The sequence below is a fragment of the Erinaceus europaeus genome, chromosome 20 (assembly GCF_950295315.1).
Source record: "Erinaceus europaeus chromosome 20, mEriEur2.1, whole genome shotgun sequence".
Lineage (NCBI taxonomy): Eukaryota > Metazoa > Chordata > Mammalia > Eulipotyphla > Erinaceidae > Erinaceus > Erinaceus europaeus.
The window spans coordinates 8,389,946-8,409,548 of record NC_080181.1 but is presented as its reverse complement, the minus strand read 5'-3'; the positions used below and the strand labels follow the sequence as shown (position 1 = coordinate 8,409,548).

Genomic DNA, 19,603 nt, shown 5'->3' with positions numbered 1-19,603 from the left:
TTCAGTAAAGCAACTACAGCAACAAAACCTACTTTAATAAAGTGGTTCAGTGATAGAGCTTACGTATGAGACCCAAACACTGCATAAAAATGTTGTTGGCTGGTATCTGTCCCCTTACTGTTTGATGGAGAGAACCCTTGGGGGGGATATTCAAGGTGGGAACAGTAAACAAGCCAGACAACCTACATGTCACACCTACTAAGGGAATAGTGGGCAGTATGACTTCTTTCATATTTTCTATAGGGTTAGCTGAGTTTCAGGACCTTTTCATAAGATGGAGTATATTAGGCAAGAACTTTGTGAATGGCATGCCTACCTTTTATCCCAGCGTCAAAAGGAGAAAAAAATTGAGTCATTTTATATAGGAACTTTCTCTAGTACACAGATCAAAACTTCACACTTGTTTCAGTTCTTCTGTGCACCACAAATTGCCCCTATATTTATTCTCAGGTCTTCCTCAGGGGCTTATCGAATTATATCACTTAAATTTATGTGTGTTTGTTTCATTCCTTTAAGGTAGAAATTATTTTGCCACAACTTCTGGAAGTGATGAACACAACTCTTTCATTCCGTTTGGTCGCATTCTTGTCCCATTTTTGTTTCCTGTACTTTTGTAAGCTATTTCATAGTTATGCCATTTTTAAATTCATTGTGTTTCTCTGCAATGAGTTATTCTGTGTTTACTGACTTAAGTTTTCTTTTGCAGTAGATAACCTGATACCTTCCCCCCCACCCCCATTCAAGGTTCCCTTTTTGATATTTTTCACTTAATAAATGAATTTAGATGAAATGATAATATTAGGTTGCTATGCTATACAGGCAGCTCTACAATGATTTAAAAATACTTTATTTTAATGATAGAGATAGAGAGGGAGGCTATATCACTGTTCAGCTCTGGCTTATGGTGGTGCTGGGGCTTGAATCTGGAGCTCAGATCTTCAGGCACGAAAGTGCTTTGCAGAAACATTCTGCTATCTCCCTAGCCTATAATGATTCTTTAACAATGAGAGAAATCACTTCAGAAAAATATATTTGTGATAATTATAACACATTGAAAAGTAAAGTGAGTAACTAGACTGGCAGCATTTGAGAAGATCATGCTGTGGGTGTGGGGTGGGAGGGACATATGAGTGTGAAAACAATGTGATGCGGGAGTTTGAGGACAGTGAAGCTGCTCTGTATGACAGTGTAATGCTGGACACACTCTCACACGTTTGCCAAGATCTCTGGATGTACACCTCTTTTTTAATTGGGGAATTCATGTTTTACATTCGACAGTAAGTACAATAGTTTGTACATGCATAACATTCATTTCCCAGTTTTCCATATAACAATACAATCCCCACTAGGTCTTCTGTCTGGATGTACACCCTTCGTGGACAATGTAGACTGGGTGGTAAAGATGTGTCACTGTGGGCTCATGGATTATAATAATGTACTCATGCTCAGTGTGGGCTGTGAAGTGGGGAGGTATGTGTGCGCGTGTGTGTGCGTGTGTAAAAGAACAGAGTCTATGAAAAATAGCTTTGTATTCTGATCAGTTTTGCTGTGACTCTAAAACTGCTATAGGAAGTAAAGCCTATGGGGGTCAGGAGGTGGCATACTGGGTTAAGCACATACAGTGTGGAGTGCAAGGACCTGTAAAAGGATCCCGGTTAGAGCTCCCCACCTCTAGGGGGTTGCTGCAGGTGTCTGTCTTTCTCCCTATCTATCCCCCCTCCCAATTCCTCTCTGTCCTATCCAATAAAAACAGGGATAAAAAAGCCTCCAGGAGCAGTGGATTTGTAGTGCAGGCACCAAGCCCCAGAGATAACCCTGGAGGCAAAAGAGAGAGAGGAAAAGAAAGAAAGAAAAAAGAGGGAAAGAAAGAGAGAAAGCCAGCCTATGTAAAACACATTTCATGCTCATCATGAGCCTATTTGGAAAATGCAGGATTCACTCACTAGCCACCTGATTGATAATAGTTTTTAAAAGCTATCAGTTTATTTGTTGGTACTATATTTCTCTTACATTTGCTTCCCATTTACCTCCAGGTTTGAAGTTTGAGGAAATTCAAGAGAGATTTGGTGAGGAGTTCTTTAACATATGCTTTGATGAGAATGAGAGAGTTCTTCGAGCTGTAGGCGGCACATTGCAGGACTTCTTTAATGGCTTTGATGCTTTATTGGAGCACATTAGAACTTCTTTCGGCAAACAGGTCACTGTGGAGTCACCATCATTCCTATGCAAAGAGCTCCCAGAAGGTACTCTTCTGCTCCACTACTTCCACCCTCACCATATTGTGGGGTTTGCGATGCTGGGGATGATCAAGGCTGCAGGAAAGAAAATCTATCGACTGGATGTGCAAGTGGAACAGGTGGCCAATGAGAAACTGTGCTCTGAAGCTTCAGGTCCAGGCAATTGTAACTGTCTCACTTTCCTTATCAAAGAGTGTGACAACACAAACAACACAAAGAACCTTTCCCAGGGGACCTCCCAAGTTCCTGCCGACCTCCGAATAAGCATCAGCACCTTCTGCAGAGCCTTCCCTTTCCACCTGATGTTTGACCCCAGCATGTCTGTGCTGCAGCTGGGGGAAGGGCTGAGGAAGCAGCTCCGATGTGACACTCACAAAGCGCTCAGGTTTGAGGACTGCTTCGAGATTGTTTCTCCAAAGGTTAATGCCACCTTTGAACGAGTCCTGCTGCGACTGTCCACCCCATTTGTAATTAGGACCAAGCCTGAGGCATCTGGCACTGAAAATAAAGACAAGGTAAGTGTCCATGAACTTGAGATGGGTGAGAGAAGTGCACAGTTATTTTAGCAAATTGCATGCTGGCTGTACTTGTAATTATTTAGGCAAGAGAGTTTAATGTGCTATTTAGAAAATTACTGCTTCCTGGATGTATGCAAAAAGATTTGGCCCTATTCTGAGCCATTTTGTGTAGTGTCTGCCTCTTCCATTAACTTATTTCAGCATATAAAGAAGACAACATTAATACTAGCTATAGTAATGACAAAAATGATAGGTCTCAGTACAATCTTATGAATATAAACCTATGAACATATCCACTATTAGAAGTCAAACTCTAAGAAAAATGTTAAGACTGGTTTCAACACTGTGGAGTTTGCCAGCCTTATTCTTAAATAAATGCAGGTTAGGGGGTCGGGTTGTAGCGCAGCAGGTTAAGTGCACATGGTATACGCATAAGGATCCCACATAAGGATCCCGGTTTCATCCCCTAGCTCCCCACCTTCTCGGTGGTGGCTTCACAGGCAGAGAAGCAAGTCTGCAAGTGTCTGTCTTTCTCTTCCCCTTTTTGGATTTATCTCTGTCTTATCCAACAACAACAGCAATAGCAACAATAGCAATAGCAACAGCAATAACAAGGGCAACAAAATGGAGAAAATGGCTTCCAAGAGCAGTGGATTCATAGTGTAGGCACCGAGCCCCAGTGATAACCCTGGAAGCAGAAAAGTAAAATATGTAAATAAATGAAGGTTAAAAAGCTAAATGCATTTTGAATGTATTCTGTTCTAAATTTCATGACCGGGGAACATCTGTTCAGATTTTATAGTATTTGTATTATCTAGCTAGGATCATCTGATTTGCAGCATGTTTTTGTGATTGTGTGCAGAGTAATATATTCCCTAAATGTTAGAAACTAAGTAGCTAAGAAGAGATTTCTTTTCTACTTAAATTCTCATATGGAACTAGAGGCTCATTTCTGAGAACATATGCACTCAGTGAAAAAGATTGAAAACTTGCTATTCTCAATGTGAATTTCTTCCATTTTCTCTTGGCAAATTTTGGTTTATAAATGATGAATTTATCATGAGTGGACATCAAAAACATATCTTAAAAGCTGAGTTTAAACAATCTTTTTAGGTAAAATATGTTTTTTCAAAAGACTCTACATTCAGGTATGACAGATAACTAATTCACTGACTAGGACACAGATCTTACCAGCATGACCACCCAGGTTCAGACCCCAGCACCATGTGTTGTGGTGTCTTTTCTCTTTTTCTAACTTTGATTTAAAAGGTGGCCATGGTGATTTTATTCTTGGTATGAAATCTTGGTTCCTTAGGATTAAAAAAAGTGGGGGGAAAGGTCAACATTAACATTGAAAATGCAGAAAAAACAAATCGTGACTATTTTTGGTCATATATGTTTAGTGGCTAGAGGCAAAAATGTTATCTTTGGAAAAGATGCTTGAGTGTACATCATTTCCAGTAGAGCTGCTTCTCCATATTTTGCATCAAGTTCTTTTAGGCATTAACTTGTTCCTAAACATTTTAGGGAAGCTTTCTGCATCTGGAAGTAAACAGGTTGCATTGACTTGAAGGTAGACTGGCAGAAACAAAAACTCTATGAGTGAGTGGTCCACATAAAAAATGGAGTGTCTGCAGTAAAAGTTGAATAAGTGTGGGAATAATCTCCTAAAAGCAGAGAAAGAAAAAGTTTTGAGAATTTTATACAGATTAATTCTTACAATTGAATGACTTCTAAATTTGAAATCCATTGGGGATTTTTTAAATGAAATGTTTGATGAAGAGGGACTTAGGTACATTTGTTCAGTATGAGCGGATCGGGTTTCTTAGAATCACTCAGTAATGCTTTTATTATTTGTTCAGTGATTCACACTAGATTCTTAAGCCTACCACCGCTCACACATTCCCTTCCCCGTGTGTGTGTGTGTGTGTGTGTTTGTGTGTGTGTATACTGCCTTTATTTTTTGTAACTTTTTAGAATGGAATAAGTGTTAAATACATGTCTTAGTCCATATTCGCAGTTGTTTAAAACAGATTATTCTTTCTAACTTAGAGAATATTAACGTCACTAGTTCTGTTTTAGAAAAGTACACTATTGGTTAGGAGAGTTTGAAGTAATGAATTTAGCATTCTTGAAAATGTTCTTGAATTCAGTTATATTCTTTCTAGTGTTCATTGGTTTATATTATTTTGAATATTTAAGAGAAATCATTGTGATTTAAATTTAACACTTCAGGTTTCCTCTCATATAGTTCATCTGGCTGTATTTCTATTTAATTTGTATACCAGGATAAGAAATAGACATAATGAAATGATGACTCAAATGTCAAGGCCCGCCTGCCAATTCCAATAATAAAGACCTGTGCTCATTGAGAAGATGCAATTATAATTTAAACTTGTCAGTGGCAGGTTAAAAATAAAGCAACAGGCAGATATTTTAGTTAGAATGAGAATAGGAACCCTCCCATTCTTACACTTCCATTTCTGTTCATTCATCTGGGTTTGCCATTCTGGGCCTTTCTGATGGTGACATTTGGCCTAGATTGAAGCTAACATTAGTTATGAAGTCTTAATTAAATTAATATGGGCTTTGAATTATTAATTGATGAAAATCCACATTTGTAGACTCTAGTTAAAATAGTTCTTCCTTCCTTTTGGGGGGGTATAAAGTGGGGAGGGTGGAACTGGAACCATATGCAGCTTTAGCACTCATGGCCAATTGGTTCACTCATCCAGACAGGGATAAATAGATTGGGAGTGCGGCCTGTGGCACCAAAGCTTTCCGTGTTGCCATAGCACACTTCCCATATGGCTCAAGGGCTCAGATCTGGCTCATGAGCCTGGCATGCAGTCACCTACCTGGTGAAATGTTTCTCCCGACTCTGTAGGTTCTGCTGATAATTCTGACCTTGCTACTTATTTCCCCATATTCATTATTCCTGTTAGTGAATAGCTCTCTGTGGTCTGAGGGTGTAGTTTTTAGGTGGCTTTGATAAGAAAGTACTACTTAAAATATTTTCATTTCTTCCCAAAGCCCAACAACGTATAACTACTTAGTCTATATGCTTAATAATAAAATAGTCAAGAGTTAGCCAAGATGTCATTGAAAGAATGATCTATGATGTTTCTGATCACCCTGAAAATGTTTGTCATTTGATGCTACCCATCAGTGGTTACCTTAACTAGAGACACAACATGCTCAGGAGCAATTGCTGAGATGCTAATGGAAGAGAAAGCCTCTTCCTTGTTCTAAAGAATTTACAGCTTGATGGTGAAATAATGAATAATAAGGCTGTTATAAAGCTGGAAGTCTTGGATACCAGGAACAAGGACAGTTGCTCAGGGACATTAGATGTAACAGATGATGGTAGGTTTCAGCTCAGTAGTTTTAGGGTGAGAAGGAGCCTCTTCCAGGAGGTTTGATCAAGTTCTGGTTCACCTTGATTCCCTCCACATCTTCTCTGAGTGTTTTCCATGTTTCACATACTTTTCTGTATCTTATATTCCCCCATGTAGTATTCCTGTGTTTTCATCTATCGTTAAATTCAACTCTGTTTTTTGCCACCAAGATTATCGAAGGGACTTGGGTGTTACATGATTCCACTGCTCCCAGTGGATTTTTTTTTTTTGAGAGAGAGATTAAGAGATAGGGAGCCTGCTTCCCCAGAGCCCTGCCCCACTAGGGAAAAAGAGAGACAGGTTGGGAGTACGGACCAGTCAATGCCCATGTTCAGTGGGGAAGCAATTATAGAAGGCAGACCTTCCACCTTCTGCACCCCACAATGACCCTGGGTCCATACTCCCAGAGGGATAATGAATAGGAAAGCTATCAGGGGAGGGGATGGGATATGGAGTTCTGGTGGTGGGAACTGTACCCCTCTTACCCTATGGTCTTGTCAGTGTTATATATATATATTCCTATATATCTATCTATATCTATATCTATACATATATATACATACACACACACACACACACACACACACACACACACATATATATATATGAATAGGAAAGCTATTAGGGGAGGAGTGGAATATGGAGTTCTGGTGGTGGAAATTGTGTGGAATTATACTCCTCTTATCCTTTGGTCTTGTTAGTGTTTCCATTTTATAAATCAAAAAATTGTATATAAAGAAAAAGAGATAGGGATAGGGAAAAAGAGACACCACAGCAGTGCTCCACGTGAAGGTCCCTCTACCTTGATACTGAACCCCCCTACTCCCTTAGCCCCATAACTTCTTTTTTTTTTTTTTTTATAAGAAAGGATTAATTAACAAAACCATAGGGTAGGAGGGGTACAACTCCATACAATTCCCACCGCCCAATCTCCATATCCCACCCCCTCCCCCGATAGCTTTCCCATTCTCTATCCCTCTGGGAGCATGGACCCAGGGTCATTGTGGGATGCAGAAGGTAGAAGGTCTGGCTTCTGTAATTGCTTCCTCGCTGAACATGGGCGTTGACTGGTCGGTCCATACTCCCAGTCTGCCTCTCTCTTTCCCTAGTAGGATGGGTCTCTGGGGAAGCTGAGTTCCAGGACACATTGGTGGTGTCTTCAATCCAGGGAAGTCTGGCCGGCATCCTGATGACACCTGGAACCTGGTGACTGAAAAGAGAGTTAACATACAAAGCCAAACAAATTGTTGTGCAATCATGGACCCAAAGCTTGGAAAAGTGGAAAGGTAGTATTAGGGAGGTACTCACTGCAAACTCTAGTATACTTCTGCTTTCTTACTTTGGTGCCATACTCCAAACTCAGTCAATTTCTGCTTTGCGTTTCTACTTCTTTTTTTTTTTTTTTTTTACATGCATAACATTCCCCAGATTCCCATTTAGCAATACAAACCCCACTATTTAATTCATCATTTTTCATGGACCTGTATTCTCCCCATCCACCCACCCACCCACCCCAGAGTCTTTTACTTTGGTGTAATACTCCAATTCCATTTCAGGTTCGACTTGTGTTTTCTTTTCTAATCTTGTTTTTCAACTTCGGCCTGAGAGTGAGATCATCCCATATTCATCCTTCTGTTTCTGACTTATTTCACTCAACATGATTTTTTCAAGGTCCATCCAAGATCGGCTGAAAACGGTGAAGTCACCATTTTTTACAGCTGAGTAGTATTCCATTGTGTATATATACCACAACTTGGTCAGCCACTCATCTGTTGTTGGACACCTGGGTTGCTTCCAGGTTTTGGCTATTACAAATTGTGCTGCCAAGAACATATGTGTACACAGATCTTTTTGGATGGATATGTTGGGTTCCTTAGGATATATCCCCAGGAGGGGAATTGCAGGGTCATAGGGTAGGTCCATTTTTAGCCTTCTGAGAGTTCTCCAGACTGTTCTCCACAGAGGTTGGACCAATTGACATTCCCACCAGCAGTGCAGGAGGGTTCCTTTGACCCCACATCCTCTCCAGCATTTGCTGCTGTTACCTTTTCTGATGTGTGACATTCTCACAGGAGTGAAGTGATATCTCATTGTTGTCTTGATTTGCATTTCTCTGACAATCAGAGACTTGGAGCATTTTTTCATGTGTTTCTTGGCCTTTTGGATCTCTTCTGTGGTGAATATTCTGTCCAATTCCTCCCCCCATTTTTGGGGTCTCTTGATTTGGGTAGTGGTTTCTTTTGCTGTGAAGAAGCTTTTTAATTTGATGTAGTCCCATAGGTTTATACTTGCCTTAGTCTTCCTTGTAATTGGATTCGTTTTATTGAAAATGTCTTTAAAATTTATGTGGAAAAAAGTTCTTCCAATATTTTCCTCTAAGTATCTGATAGTTTCTGATCTAACATCCAAGTCCTTGATCCACTTGGAATTTACTTTTGTATTTGGTGAAATACAGTGATTCAGCTTCATTCTTCTGCATGTTTCAATCCATTGTTTCCAACACCATTTGTTGAAGAGACTCTGCTTTCCCCATGTAATAGTCTGGGCCCCTTTGTCAAAGATTAGATGTCCATAGGTGTGGGGCCATAACTTCTTTTTTAAATCATCTTCCTTATTACATTTCAAGTATTAAATGTTGAAAAAAACCTAGCAGGTTCAGCATTGGGATTTACAAATGGATTAGGAATTCATAATGATTTTTTTGCATATCTTTCAGGTAGTTAAAATATTGCCTCAGGAGGTGCCATAGTAGATACTTGTTGGATTCTCAACTGTGAGGTCCCAAGTTCAGTCCCTAACATCACATGTGCAAAAGTGTTGTTCTGGTTCTCACTTTTTCATCTCTCCTTAATAGTCTTTTAAAAAAATTACTGTTTTGTGAGTTTGGAAACTGTAGGTTTTGTGATATTGTACGGAGTTTGAGGAGAAAAAATGTTGCTATCTAATGTATAGTTTAGGGTTCAGATTTAGTCATCAACACCTCTGACATTAGTTCCCAAAGCATCTTTGGTGGGAGAGACCTTGTTCATCACTAGGGCTGTTGCTGGGAATTAGGGTAGTGCTGTGCAACTCCGTTTGTTGCATCCTAAGGTCATGATGTGTAGGGGCAGTGACAGCACACAGGGAGAGTGGTGTCTCTGATGGCTGACTTTCAAAAATATCTATAATCTGAGCCTCAGATTAATTCATTAAGACACCTAGCCTAACATTTATAAATGAGCCTTAACATTTATAACTTTACATTAAATCATGTGATCATGAAACTTTCTGTCATCTCCATGATTGAGTGAATCAGTTGTGCTTTCAGAAAGAAACAGGGAAATCACGTTTTTAACCATTAAGAGTTCATTTTGTTATCAAAGCTAAATTCAGATAATTTCCTCATAGTGTAGGCTGCCTACCTCAGAAAGTCATTTGTAGGGATTAAATGGACTAATCCATGTAAAATTTAGGTTAGCTTAGGTGCAGCCTGAACCAGCAGTGGATTTTAAGAAAAAAGAAATAATATCAATTCCTTTGACATTTTTTTTTTAGTAGTAATGCATCAAAGAACTTTAATAACATCGTGGATGTAGTTCAGCACTGGAAATACATCCTCCCTAGCACATAGTAGCATGGCTGTTCATCTTCTCTTGTGTTCTCAGGATTGGAACTGTGGAAAGCAGAAAAACAATTTTTTTCAAGTCCCCAGAAATAGCCTCACACTTGTCTTATTAATTAGATGCTGCTAAACAAATGCTGGGAAATAATTTTCAAAGAATGAAGGAAGAATTAACCTCTGAGTTTCTGTGGTTAAACAGTTTCTAAAATGCTCATTTACCTTTTCTAGACACGGGTCTATCTTTTTCTGAAATAGTAATAGAAATATTTAAACATAGTAGTTAATTTTGCCATTCCATAGTGCATAGTGCAACAATTGAAAGACAAGTTTTATCAGGCTATTGAGACTTTTATTACTTGACTTCAGTAGAAATTTAATCTTGAAAATATGAATATTTATTCTCTGTTCATGTCATAATATTTGAAAATTCCAAATATTAAATAATAAAATTGACCTTTAGGATCTGCTCTAGATGCACTCATTCTGTAATATTAATATAGTCCATTCAGAATTATCTGGAGTTCCATTTCTCTTGCAATGACAAATGAGATCTTTTGTTATATTTTTTTTGTGTCTTAATTTCTCTAGAATTGCTCTCTGACCATAAACTGCTTTTATTTATTTGTTCATTAGGAGATTAGTGACTCACAAGATATTTGTCACATGAATATCATTTCTTTATCAAAAGAATAGTGGGGGTTTTACAGTATAACTGTGGGCACATAGGTATAATTTTTCATCTCCCTATAATAGATGTCTGCAAAACACTAAACCTTAGCAGCTTCAGTGCTTTCCTTCGTTGGGGCTGTTCTTCCTCAAACCACCCCCCCCCCCTTCTTAAGTCCTTTGCTTTGGTACAATACACCACATCCAATCCAAGTTTCTCTTTGTTTTTCCCTTACTGTCGTTTTTTTCTTAATTTCTTCCTATGAATGAGATAATTTGGTATTTGTTCATCTCTCTTTGGTTTCTCATTAAACATGATGTATTTAAGATCAATCCAATATGAGGTAAAGGAAACAGTTTCATCATTATTAACACTTGAGTAGTGTGTGTGTGTGTGTGTGTGTGTGTGTGTGTGTAGTCCATAAAACTGGGTATATCTATCTATATCTCAACCACTCATCTGTTGTCTATTTGGGCTAATACAAATTGTGATGCTGTGAACATAGGTGTATATATCTGTTTGAATAGGTGTTTTACTTCCTTTCAATAACTCTCCAGGAGAGAAATTGCTAGGTCATAATAGACTAGATCTAGTTCTAGTGTTTCAAAAAAAAAAAATCTTCAAGCTGTTCTCCATTCCATAGCAGTATATAAGGCTAGAATTTTCTGATAACCTTGCCAGGAGTTGTTTCTGTCTTCCATTTAACTTTTTAAAGAAATTGTTGAAGTATTTAACAGAGAGGCTTTGTGCTGTTATGACACTTTGACCAGCAGTGGATAAGGGTTTTTTTTTTTTCTTCTTTACCTTCTTATCAACACAGGATACTTGCTTCTTTGATCATAGTTTTGCTAGAGTAGGTGGAAGGTAGTATGTTTTCACTTATGCTCCTCTAATAACTAATGATACTAATTGTATTTGTGCTTTGATATGTTGGTTAAATGTCTAGTCAAAGGTTCTACCAATATTAATATATATTTTTTTAGCCTAGAGGGAGAGGGGGAGTATGTGTTTAATTTGGTAGTTCTGGAGCAAAATTTCTCAGCTTCAGACTCTTATTTCTGTCATTCAGTGAATAATGTTAAGCAACTTAACTTTTTAAAACCTGGTTTTCTTGCCAGTCTCATGACTTCTCATGGCCTCTCTTGCCCTCTCCCATTCCCATTTTCACTGTACAAATAACTGTGATGTTCTGAAATACATAATACTTTTATCTCCTGTTTTGTGATTAATAGTGGTACTAGTGATATGATTAGAAGCTCATAGGATATAGTTCCACACTGCACCCCCCACAAAATTCTGTGCCCCCACTCTCCCAACGACAACCACCATAGTTGTTGTTTTTTCTATTTTATTTTGCTGGCGTTTCAGTTCTCTAGATTGTATTATTCATTCTTAACTTGACCTTATATTTTAAAGCATATGCATGTATGTATTTTCATTTAAGATGTTTGAAACTGCGCCTAAGATGTGATAAGATATTTAGTATTGGATATGGACCTAAGAACAGATCTTCTGGTATCCCACACATGTTTTTTTTTTTTTTTTTTTTTTAGTATATTGCATAGAAATACCCAAGGGAAAAAAAATTCATGGAAACTGGCTTCAAATGTTTGAATAAAATAGTAGGATTTTTGTGCATTCTGTTTTGTTTTAGAAAGGAAAACCAGGACAAGAGTAGATTTATAAGGAACTAGGCTTGGTGTCCCTAGATTTCCTTTTAATCAAGAGGAATTGACCCCACAAGTAGAGGTGAATTGTCTCTTGATGTTGTGAGTTGCATTTTAGTTGGGCTTTCAAGAAGATATTTAGCATCATCTTAGAGATCCTGTACTGTCTGTTCCTAGAGAGAACACCCCAAAGGTAAATAATATCACATTCTTATATTCTTTCAGGAAACAAAATAGCAGCCATAATATAGACACTATTTTGGGGGGATACTTACGTATCATTTTATTTTCATAGTGGATTTTTTAATATGAAAAAAGACTGAATTTTTGGTGGAGACATATTTGTGTCACCTTATGCTTCTCTAAAATTTATTATATCATATCCTTGAGTAAAACCCTTATATTACTGAACCTTTGAAAGGCTGCCTAGATTTTGGTGCCAGGATCAGGAAGAACTTCTGTTTTTGAAATTGTAATAAAATCTTGATTTCTGTGATCTTTTATACACCATTAAATGTCGTAAAATCTACCTCTAAAGAATTTTGTGCTTAGAGAAGTACTTTAAAAGAAAGTGATTTCTTTATACTTTTAGCATCTATGAAATTAAACTTTCAAACCCCTGAAATAGAAAGAAATCCATTAGGATATGTTTTTAACAGACTTTACTCTGACTTAAAATTTATTTATTTATTTATTTATTTTGGGTAAAGACAGAAATTGAGAAGGAAGGGGGAGGCATAGAGACATCGACAGCCCTGCTTCACTGCTTATGAATCTTTCCTCCTGAAGGTAGGGTCTAGGGGCTTGAACCTGGATCCCTGTGCACTGTATTGTGTGGGCTCAACCAGGTGTACCAGTGCCTGGCCTCCCTCAGATTTCTTTAATTAGAAAACATAGTCGGCTTTAATATTTCTAGTATATTGGTGGTTAAAGACTATTATTACTTATTAGAGTGATCTGTTTCAGTCTTACTTGAAAATGTAGAGTGCCTGGCCATATTTCATAGCATTTCTTTATTTGTGAAGAAATGAATAGTTTATTATATTTTATATTTCTGAAGAGAACCCAAGTATTATATTTGAATCATATGATGACCAAAGTTTAAGACAGAATTGTCTTAAAAACAAAATTGTATTTTTCCTGACGGTTCAAAGGAGCCATTGTGTGTGTGTGTGTGTGTTGTGTAGTCTGTAATTTTCATTTGGAAAATGTTTTATTTTTATTTATTTATTTATTTATTTATTTATTTATTTATTTATTTTTTAAGCAATTACAGAAGCCAGACCTTCTACCTTCTGCAACCCTCAACGACCCTGGGTCCATGCGCCCAGAGGGCTAGAGAATGAGAAAGCTATCATGGGAGGTGGTGGGTTATGGGGATTGGGTGGTGGGAATTGTGTGGAGTTGTACCCCTCCTACCTTATGTTTTTGTTCATTAATCCTTTCTTAAATAAAAAAAAAAAGGAAAATGTTTTATAAGGCAGCTGTTGTCTTGGGGGCTACAGTATCACATCTTTGGCCAAATATCTGTGAGTACACCTGACATAATCAAAGTGCCATCTTCCTCCATGGTTGAGCTCAGTGTCCTCAACCCCCCTTTGGCTTCTTTCTACATATAAGTGAAATTGACTGAGTATTTATCTTTCTTTTTCTGGATTATTCCATTAGCATATTCATTTCCAGTTCCATCCATGTTGTCAAGATACCTTCTTAGAGCATCTATAGACTGTAACTTCCTTTTTTTTTATTCCTTTGCTATTGTACATTTCAGTTGCTTCCAACTATTGTGTATAGTGCTACCTTTTTAGATAAGTGTTTTTTTATTTTTGGATAGGTACCTCGAAGAGAAATTGCTAGACCATATGGCATGTCTATTTTTGATATTTTGAGGATCTCTATACCATTTTTCATAGGGATTGCAGGAGTTTGTACCCCAGCGACTGTGTAAAAGAGTTCCCCTTTCTCCAGACCCTTCCCATCCCTTGCTTCTGTCTTTGATGTGATACAGGACAATCTCACAGTATCTTCCTGTTTTGATGTTCATGTTTCTGATTATGAGTTAATAAGCATGCTTTTCATGTGCCTGTTGGCCATCTGTATGTCTTTTTTTTTTTTTTTAAACCAGAGCACTACTCAGCTCTGGCTTATAGTGGTGCAGGGAATTGAATCTGAGACTATGGAGCCTCAGCCACCAGAGTCTGTTTGCATAACCATAATGCTGTCTACCCCTGCCCTCTGTATGTCTTCTTTCATGAAGTATCTGTTCAAATCTTCTCCCAGATTTTTGATGGTGGTGTTTGCTGTTTCTCCTCCTTCTCTTCCTCTTCCTTCTCCCCTCCTCCTCCTCCTAACTCTGTCCTAGCTATGGTGTGCAAATAGCTTTGCCTGTTCAGTAGAATTCCACTTTGTTTTGCTGCTGGTTTCGTTTGCTGTGCAGAAGGTTTACAGTTTGATGTAATCGCATTGGCTCATTTTATTTTTGGCTATTGACTTAAGTCTCTGAAGACCATCTCTAGCTCTGTTGATGTTCATGTGGCTGTTTCCTCTATGGATTTTTATGATTTCTGCTCTTACATTCAAACTGTTTATTTATTTTGAATTGACTACTGTGCACGGTGAGATCAAAACCTATTCTTATTGCAGGATACACGTAGAGGTATAAAGTAAATTCTCAAACTTTTTGAATGACAGATTTAGCTTTGGTGTTGGCTATGATTAGAATGCTATGATTATGAATGGCTCTTTAAAATGACCGAGAATCAAGGAGTTGAGATTTCAATTGCTAGGTTTCAGAATTATGAGTGTATGCTCTCTATTGAATTTGCAACAGCAGCTTGAGAAATTTCTCTCTGTCCTTCCACCTGAGATGTAAGGGGAATTTTCTATGTACATAGAATATTTATACTACGAGGTGTAGTACCTTGCAATTCCGTAGTTTCCAATTTAAGTGCTGTTATGGTTGTATTAATAAGTGTAGTTGATCTGTAATTGTAATAATTAAGAGAAGGAAATTCACACATTTTATATTACAAGGATTCTGTACTATGCTAATGCACCTTCCAGGTAGATTATAAGATTTGCTACTCTTAAAATCTTTCTGAGAATATTTACAGCTGTTTTCATTAGGCTAATGTCCATTTCACTCTGCTCTGTAGTTGAAGGGATTTATTGTACACAAGTTTGTCTTTTCTGCGGAATATGTTATTTTACATGTAGTGTTCATATTTTATATTAACTCAAAAACAAAGTTAATTTTCATGTTTCTGATTATCAGAGTTAATAGCATGTTTTTCATGTGCCTGTTGGCCGTCTGTATGTCTTTTTTATTATTTTTATTTTTATTTTTTAACCAAAGAACGACTCAGCTCTGGCTTATAGTGGTGAAAAGAAGTGACTTTCACTTATAGAAGTGAAAGTCCTTACTAATTCCCAAGCAGTGTATACAAAGAAATTATTCTACTTGCAGGTTCTGTTTTCTGGTTCTCTAAATCTTTTGATTTTTACAGGCTATGTATTTGAGACTTTACGTTCATGAAGCATATACTTTTTTCTTCAGTCAGGCCCTCATGAGTTTGTGATTTCACCCTGCTAGGGTGCTTTTTCATTCAGAAAAAGTTTTAAAAGTTGATTGTCAAATAAAACATTGAGCTACTGAGCTAGAGAGGCCATAGTACAGGGTTATTCTCTGATGCCTCAGGGTTATTCTCTGATTTGCCAGGACTAGAGGATGTGTGTTATATGTGTAACTGGGCAGGTGTCCTACCCAGTCAACTCTCTCTCTCTCTGGCCCAGTAGTTCAAGTTTTATTTAACTGTGGTAAGAACATTTCACATGGAATCTGGCCTTTAACAGATTTTAAAGTGTGCAATATAATCTTGGTGTAGCCATAGGCACAGTGTTGGACAACAGATCTCTAGAACTTACTCATTGTCATGCATTACTGAAACTTTTTTCCCCTGAAAGTATGACTTTTTAACCATGAATCCAGACTCATAAGTTATAGATGAGAAGGAATAACTTTGTTCCTATGTGAGAAAAAAGAACTCCAGTTTTATGTTTTTGTTAGGGATCATTAGACACTGTAAACTGTTTTATTTTCTGAAGGAGTGTCATCTTGGAAACCTTCTGTAGAGTTTGATCTCTAGCTTTCCCCCAAACAGTTCTTAGGATAGAACTGCTGCTTACAGTGTAAGCATCTGAGTGCTGACAGTATTCAGTTTGTAAGGCCGCCTCTCTCCACTATCATGTAACTATTTAACATGATTTAATTAAAATGTTTGAAACTAATTCTAAAGTCTAAATATAGTGTGTTTGTACTACAGATTTGTTCCCCTTAATCTGATAATACCAAGGGGAACATGATTGTGTGGGTCTGGTTTGAAATGTTCTTTACAAGCTGAACCAAATGTCATGATTCCCAAAGGAGGAAAACTCTTCTTCTTCTTCTTTTGTTTTTTAATTATCTTTATTGGCTAGACAGCCAGAAATCAAGAGGGAACGAGGTGGTAGAGAGGGAGAGACAGAGAGACCCCTGCAACACTGCTTTACCACTTGCAAAGCTTTCCCCCTGTAGATGGGAACTGTGGACTTGAACCCAGGTCCTTGTGCACTATAAAGTGCAGTCAACCAGGTGTACCATCACCCGGCTGGGGTGTGAACCTTTTACTCCTGAAATGGATACAGTTCTGTAAAGACAATAAAATCTTAGTTGTTTAACATATATTTTATTTATCATTTATCTTAGAAACCAAGAGTTATTGGGAGGAAAGCGGGATTTAGGGAAAGAGAAAGGAAGCTATCTGCAGCAGTGCCTCAACACTCAGGAAACTTCCCCTTTGCAGGCATGGACTGGGGGCTTGAACTCACGTCCTCTGCATGATAATGTATGTGCTCAACTAGGTATGCCACCAGCTGACCCCCCCTAAAGTCTTGTTTAACAATTGCTTATCAGATTAATCACCAAGTTATTTAAAGACATGTATTATGTAGAAAAGAATTGATATAAAATGTTGATAGTTATAAAAACTACAGTAAAAGCCATTATCTAATTATTCCATTAATTTTCCCACTAGAACTAATAAAAACTCTATTCTCATTTGACTTAAAGTGATACTCAGAGTCCCTGACACTATTTACTTTCTGTAAACCAATGATAGTTTAAAACAGCTTTCAGGCCATTGACAAGGAGCTGAGAGAGGAGCATGAGCTCAGATCTGTGCCACTGATGGCATGGCTGTAAAAAGGTTAATATCATTTGGGTGGAAGTTACTGGAAAGGATTGCCAAATGTAATTGAAGTTGAAAATTAACACAAATTTCCTTAAAATTAGTGACTTCCAGTTTCTAGTCAAAATCTCAATATACTATTATAGATGCAAAGAAAAATATGGCTAGACATCTTTAAGAACTTTCTCTGGATTTTAATAGACTTTAGGAAAATGTTTATATTGACAGACTACAAATTTTTTTTTGTTGCTATTTTGTGATTTTGACATTCCTCCTAGTTCCTCCTCATTGTTATTTATTATTTGTGATTAATAGTGAGTTACAGGATTGCAAGGTCACAGGGTCTAGCCCCATACCTCGCCCAAGTACCAAAGTGCTGTGCCCCCCACACTTCCAACAGAAACCCCATAGTTCTTACAAACTGTTAGAGTCAGTTTGTTTACTTCTGGCTTTTTTTTTTTTTTTGCCTCCATGGTTATCGCTGGGGCAACCCCCTTGCAGGTGGGGAGCCGGGGCTCAAACCAGGATCCTTGAGCTGGTCCTTGCGCTTCACACCATGTGCCCTTCACCCGCTGCCCTACTTCTGGCTTTTTCTTTCTTTCTTTTTTTTTTAGTTCACGTGTTACAGTGCTGTAGATTCCACACATGAGTGAAACCACCCAGCAGTTGTCTTCTCTCTCTTATTTCACTTAGCATAATCACCTGAAGTACCATTTATTTTATTCCCAAGGGCACACTATTATCTTTTCTGACTGCAGAGTAGCATTCCATATATATCCCATAATTTGTTTATTCAGTTCTCTTTCTATGGGCATTGTATAAGAAAATATCTTGTCTTCCACTAAAAACAATGTGCACATGGGCTCAGGCAGTGGCACACTGGGTTAAGTGAGCACATTATAGTGCCGAGGGACCCAGGTTCAAGCCTCTGGGCCCCACCTGCAGTGGGAAAGCTTCATGAGCTGTGATGCACTACTGAAGCTGTCTATTTCTTCCTCTCTGTCTCCCCCTTCCCTTTCAACTTCTGTCTTGATCCTAAATAAATAAATAAATTTGGAAAAAAATAGTAGTGAGCACCATAAATAAGCATTGCTGTTTTTTATGGAAAACAACATTGTTCCTGCCTGCTGTGAGTCAAACCCCGCACCTCAGAAATGAAAGAATGCATTGTACCACTGAGATACACCCCTGTTCCCAAGGCCCACTGTACAGACAAGGAAACTGAAGAATAAACATCACCTTCCCAAGATTATATAGCTTGTCTTTGCCAAGGGCAGTACCTGAACCCAAAATGATTGCTTCCAGTGTCTTTTTTATAATATGTGGCCTCAGATAAAATATTAATATGTGACCTCAGATAAAATATTAGTATATATTAGAATACCAAGCAGCAATTGTTTTTTGAGCTTACATTGAAAATAGACTGTTAGAGGCACTGCTGAAGGTACTTACAGAACCCAAGATCAATTTGTGAAATAATTTGTGTAGAGATCAGCTGGTTAAGTGAAGGTGTATAATTCTCTGTTGACTAAATGCTGACCTGAGCTTATGACACTCTGATATGACACCTTTATAAATGTTACATTCAGGAAATCTTTCTGTATTATTCTATGTGTCATCCTCTGATGACAGACGGTACTGTTGACAAGTGTGTGTGCGTGTGTGGTATGTTATGAGGATAGTTATGTGTGCTATTTCTGAAAAATTAAAAAGATTTAAATCTCTTATTCATAGTTATAAAAGCTATAGGAAATTTCAGTACTGTATATATTGCCTTAAATTTTGTTTTTCAAGTTTTCATTTATCATTCCTTCCCATTTTTATTTAAGAGTCTCAATATGTTTTTACCATCCTCATTTCAGTATCTGTTGAAATTAAAAAAAATAAAATGCAGCTCCCAAGGTGTTTTTTATCATGTTTCTTCCAAAGTTTTTTTTTTTTTTTGTCATTTTTTAAATTTATATCTTACAAAGTTTTTACAATATTGTATTGAACCTGTTTGTAGGGCCAGCTTGACAGTGTTGTGCTTAAAGGGGTGTGGCTCTGGGCGCTGAAGGAAGTCCTAGGGTCCAGGTGGGCCAGTGGCATTCTTGACCCAGCACTGGTGCCTTGGTTACCCCCTTTGGTGTCAGACATGGAAGGCTTTACTCATGATCCCAACCCTACATCTGACCAGTGTGTAGCATACTTTATATAAGCATATTTAGGAAATAACTCTGTAAATTCATTTAGTTTTATTATAAGGTCAAAGTATAAGAAGTATAATAGCATTTTCTAAAGTACTATTTAA

At 37.7% G+C, this 19,603-nt stretch overlaps 1 protein-coding gene across 1 annotated transcript in view; it reads left to right on the top strand.

Moving 5' to 3' along the window:
- The window catches only part of GUCY1A2 (guanylate cyclase 1 soluble subunit alpha 2), a 204,435-nt gene that overhangs the window by 63,996 nt on the left and 120,836 nt on the right, over positions 1-19,603 (top strand). The window contains exon 4 of the mRNA XM_007520679.3: positions 2,034-2,752. Within this exon, the coding sequence (XP_007520741.2) occupies positions 2,034-2,752 (719 nt within the window). The remainder of the gene's footprint in view (positions 1-2,033; positions 2,753-19,603) is intronic.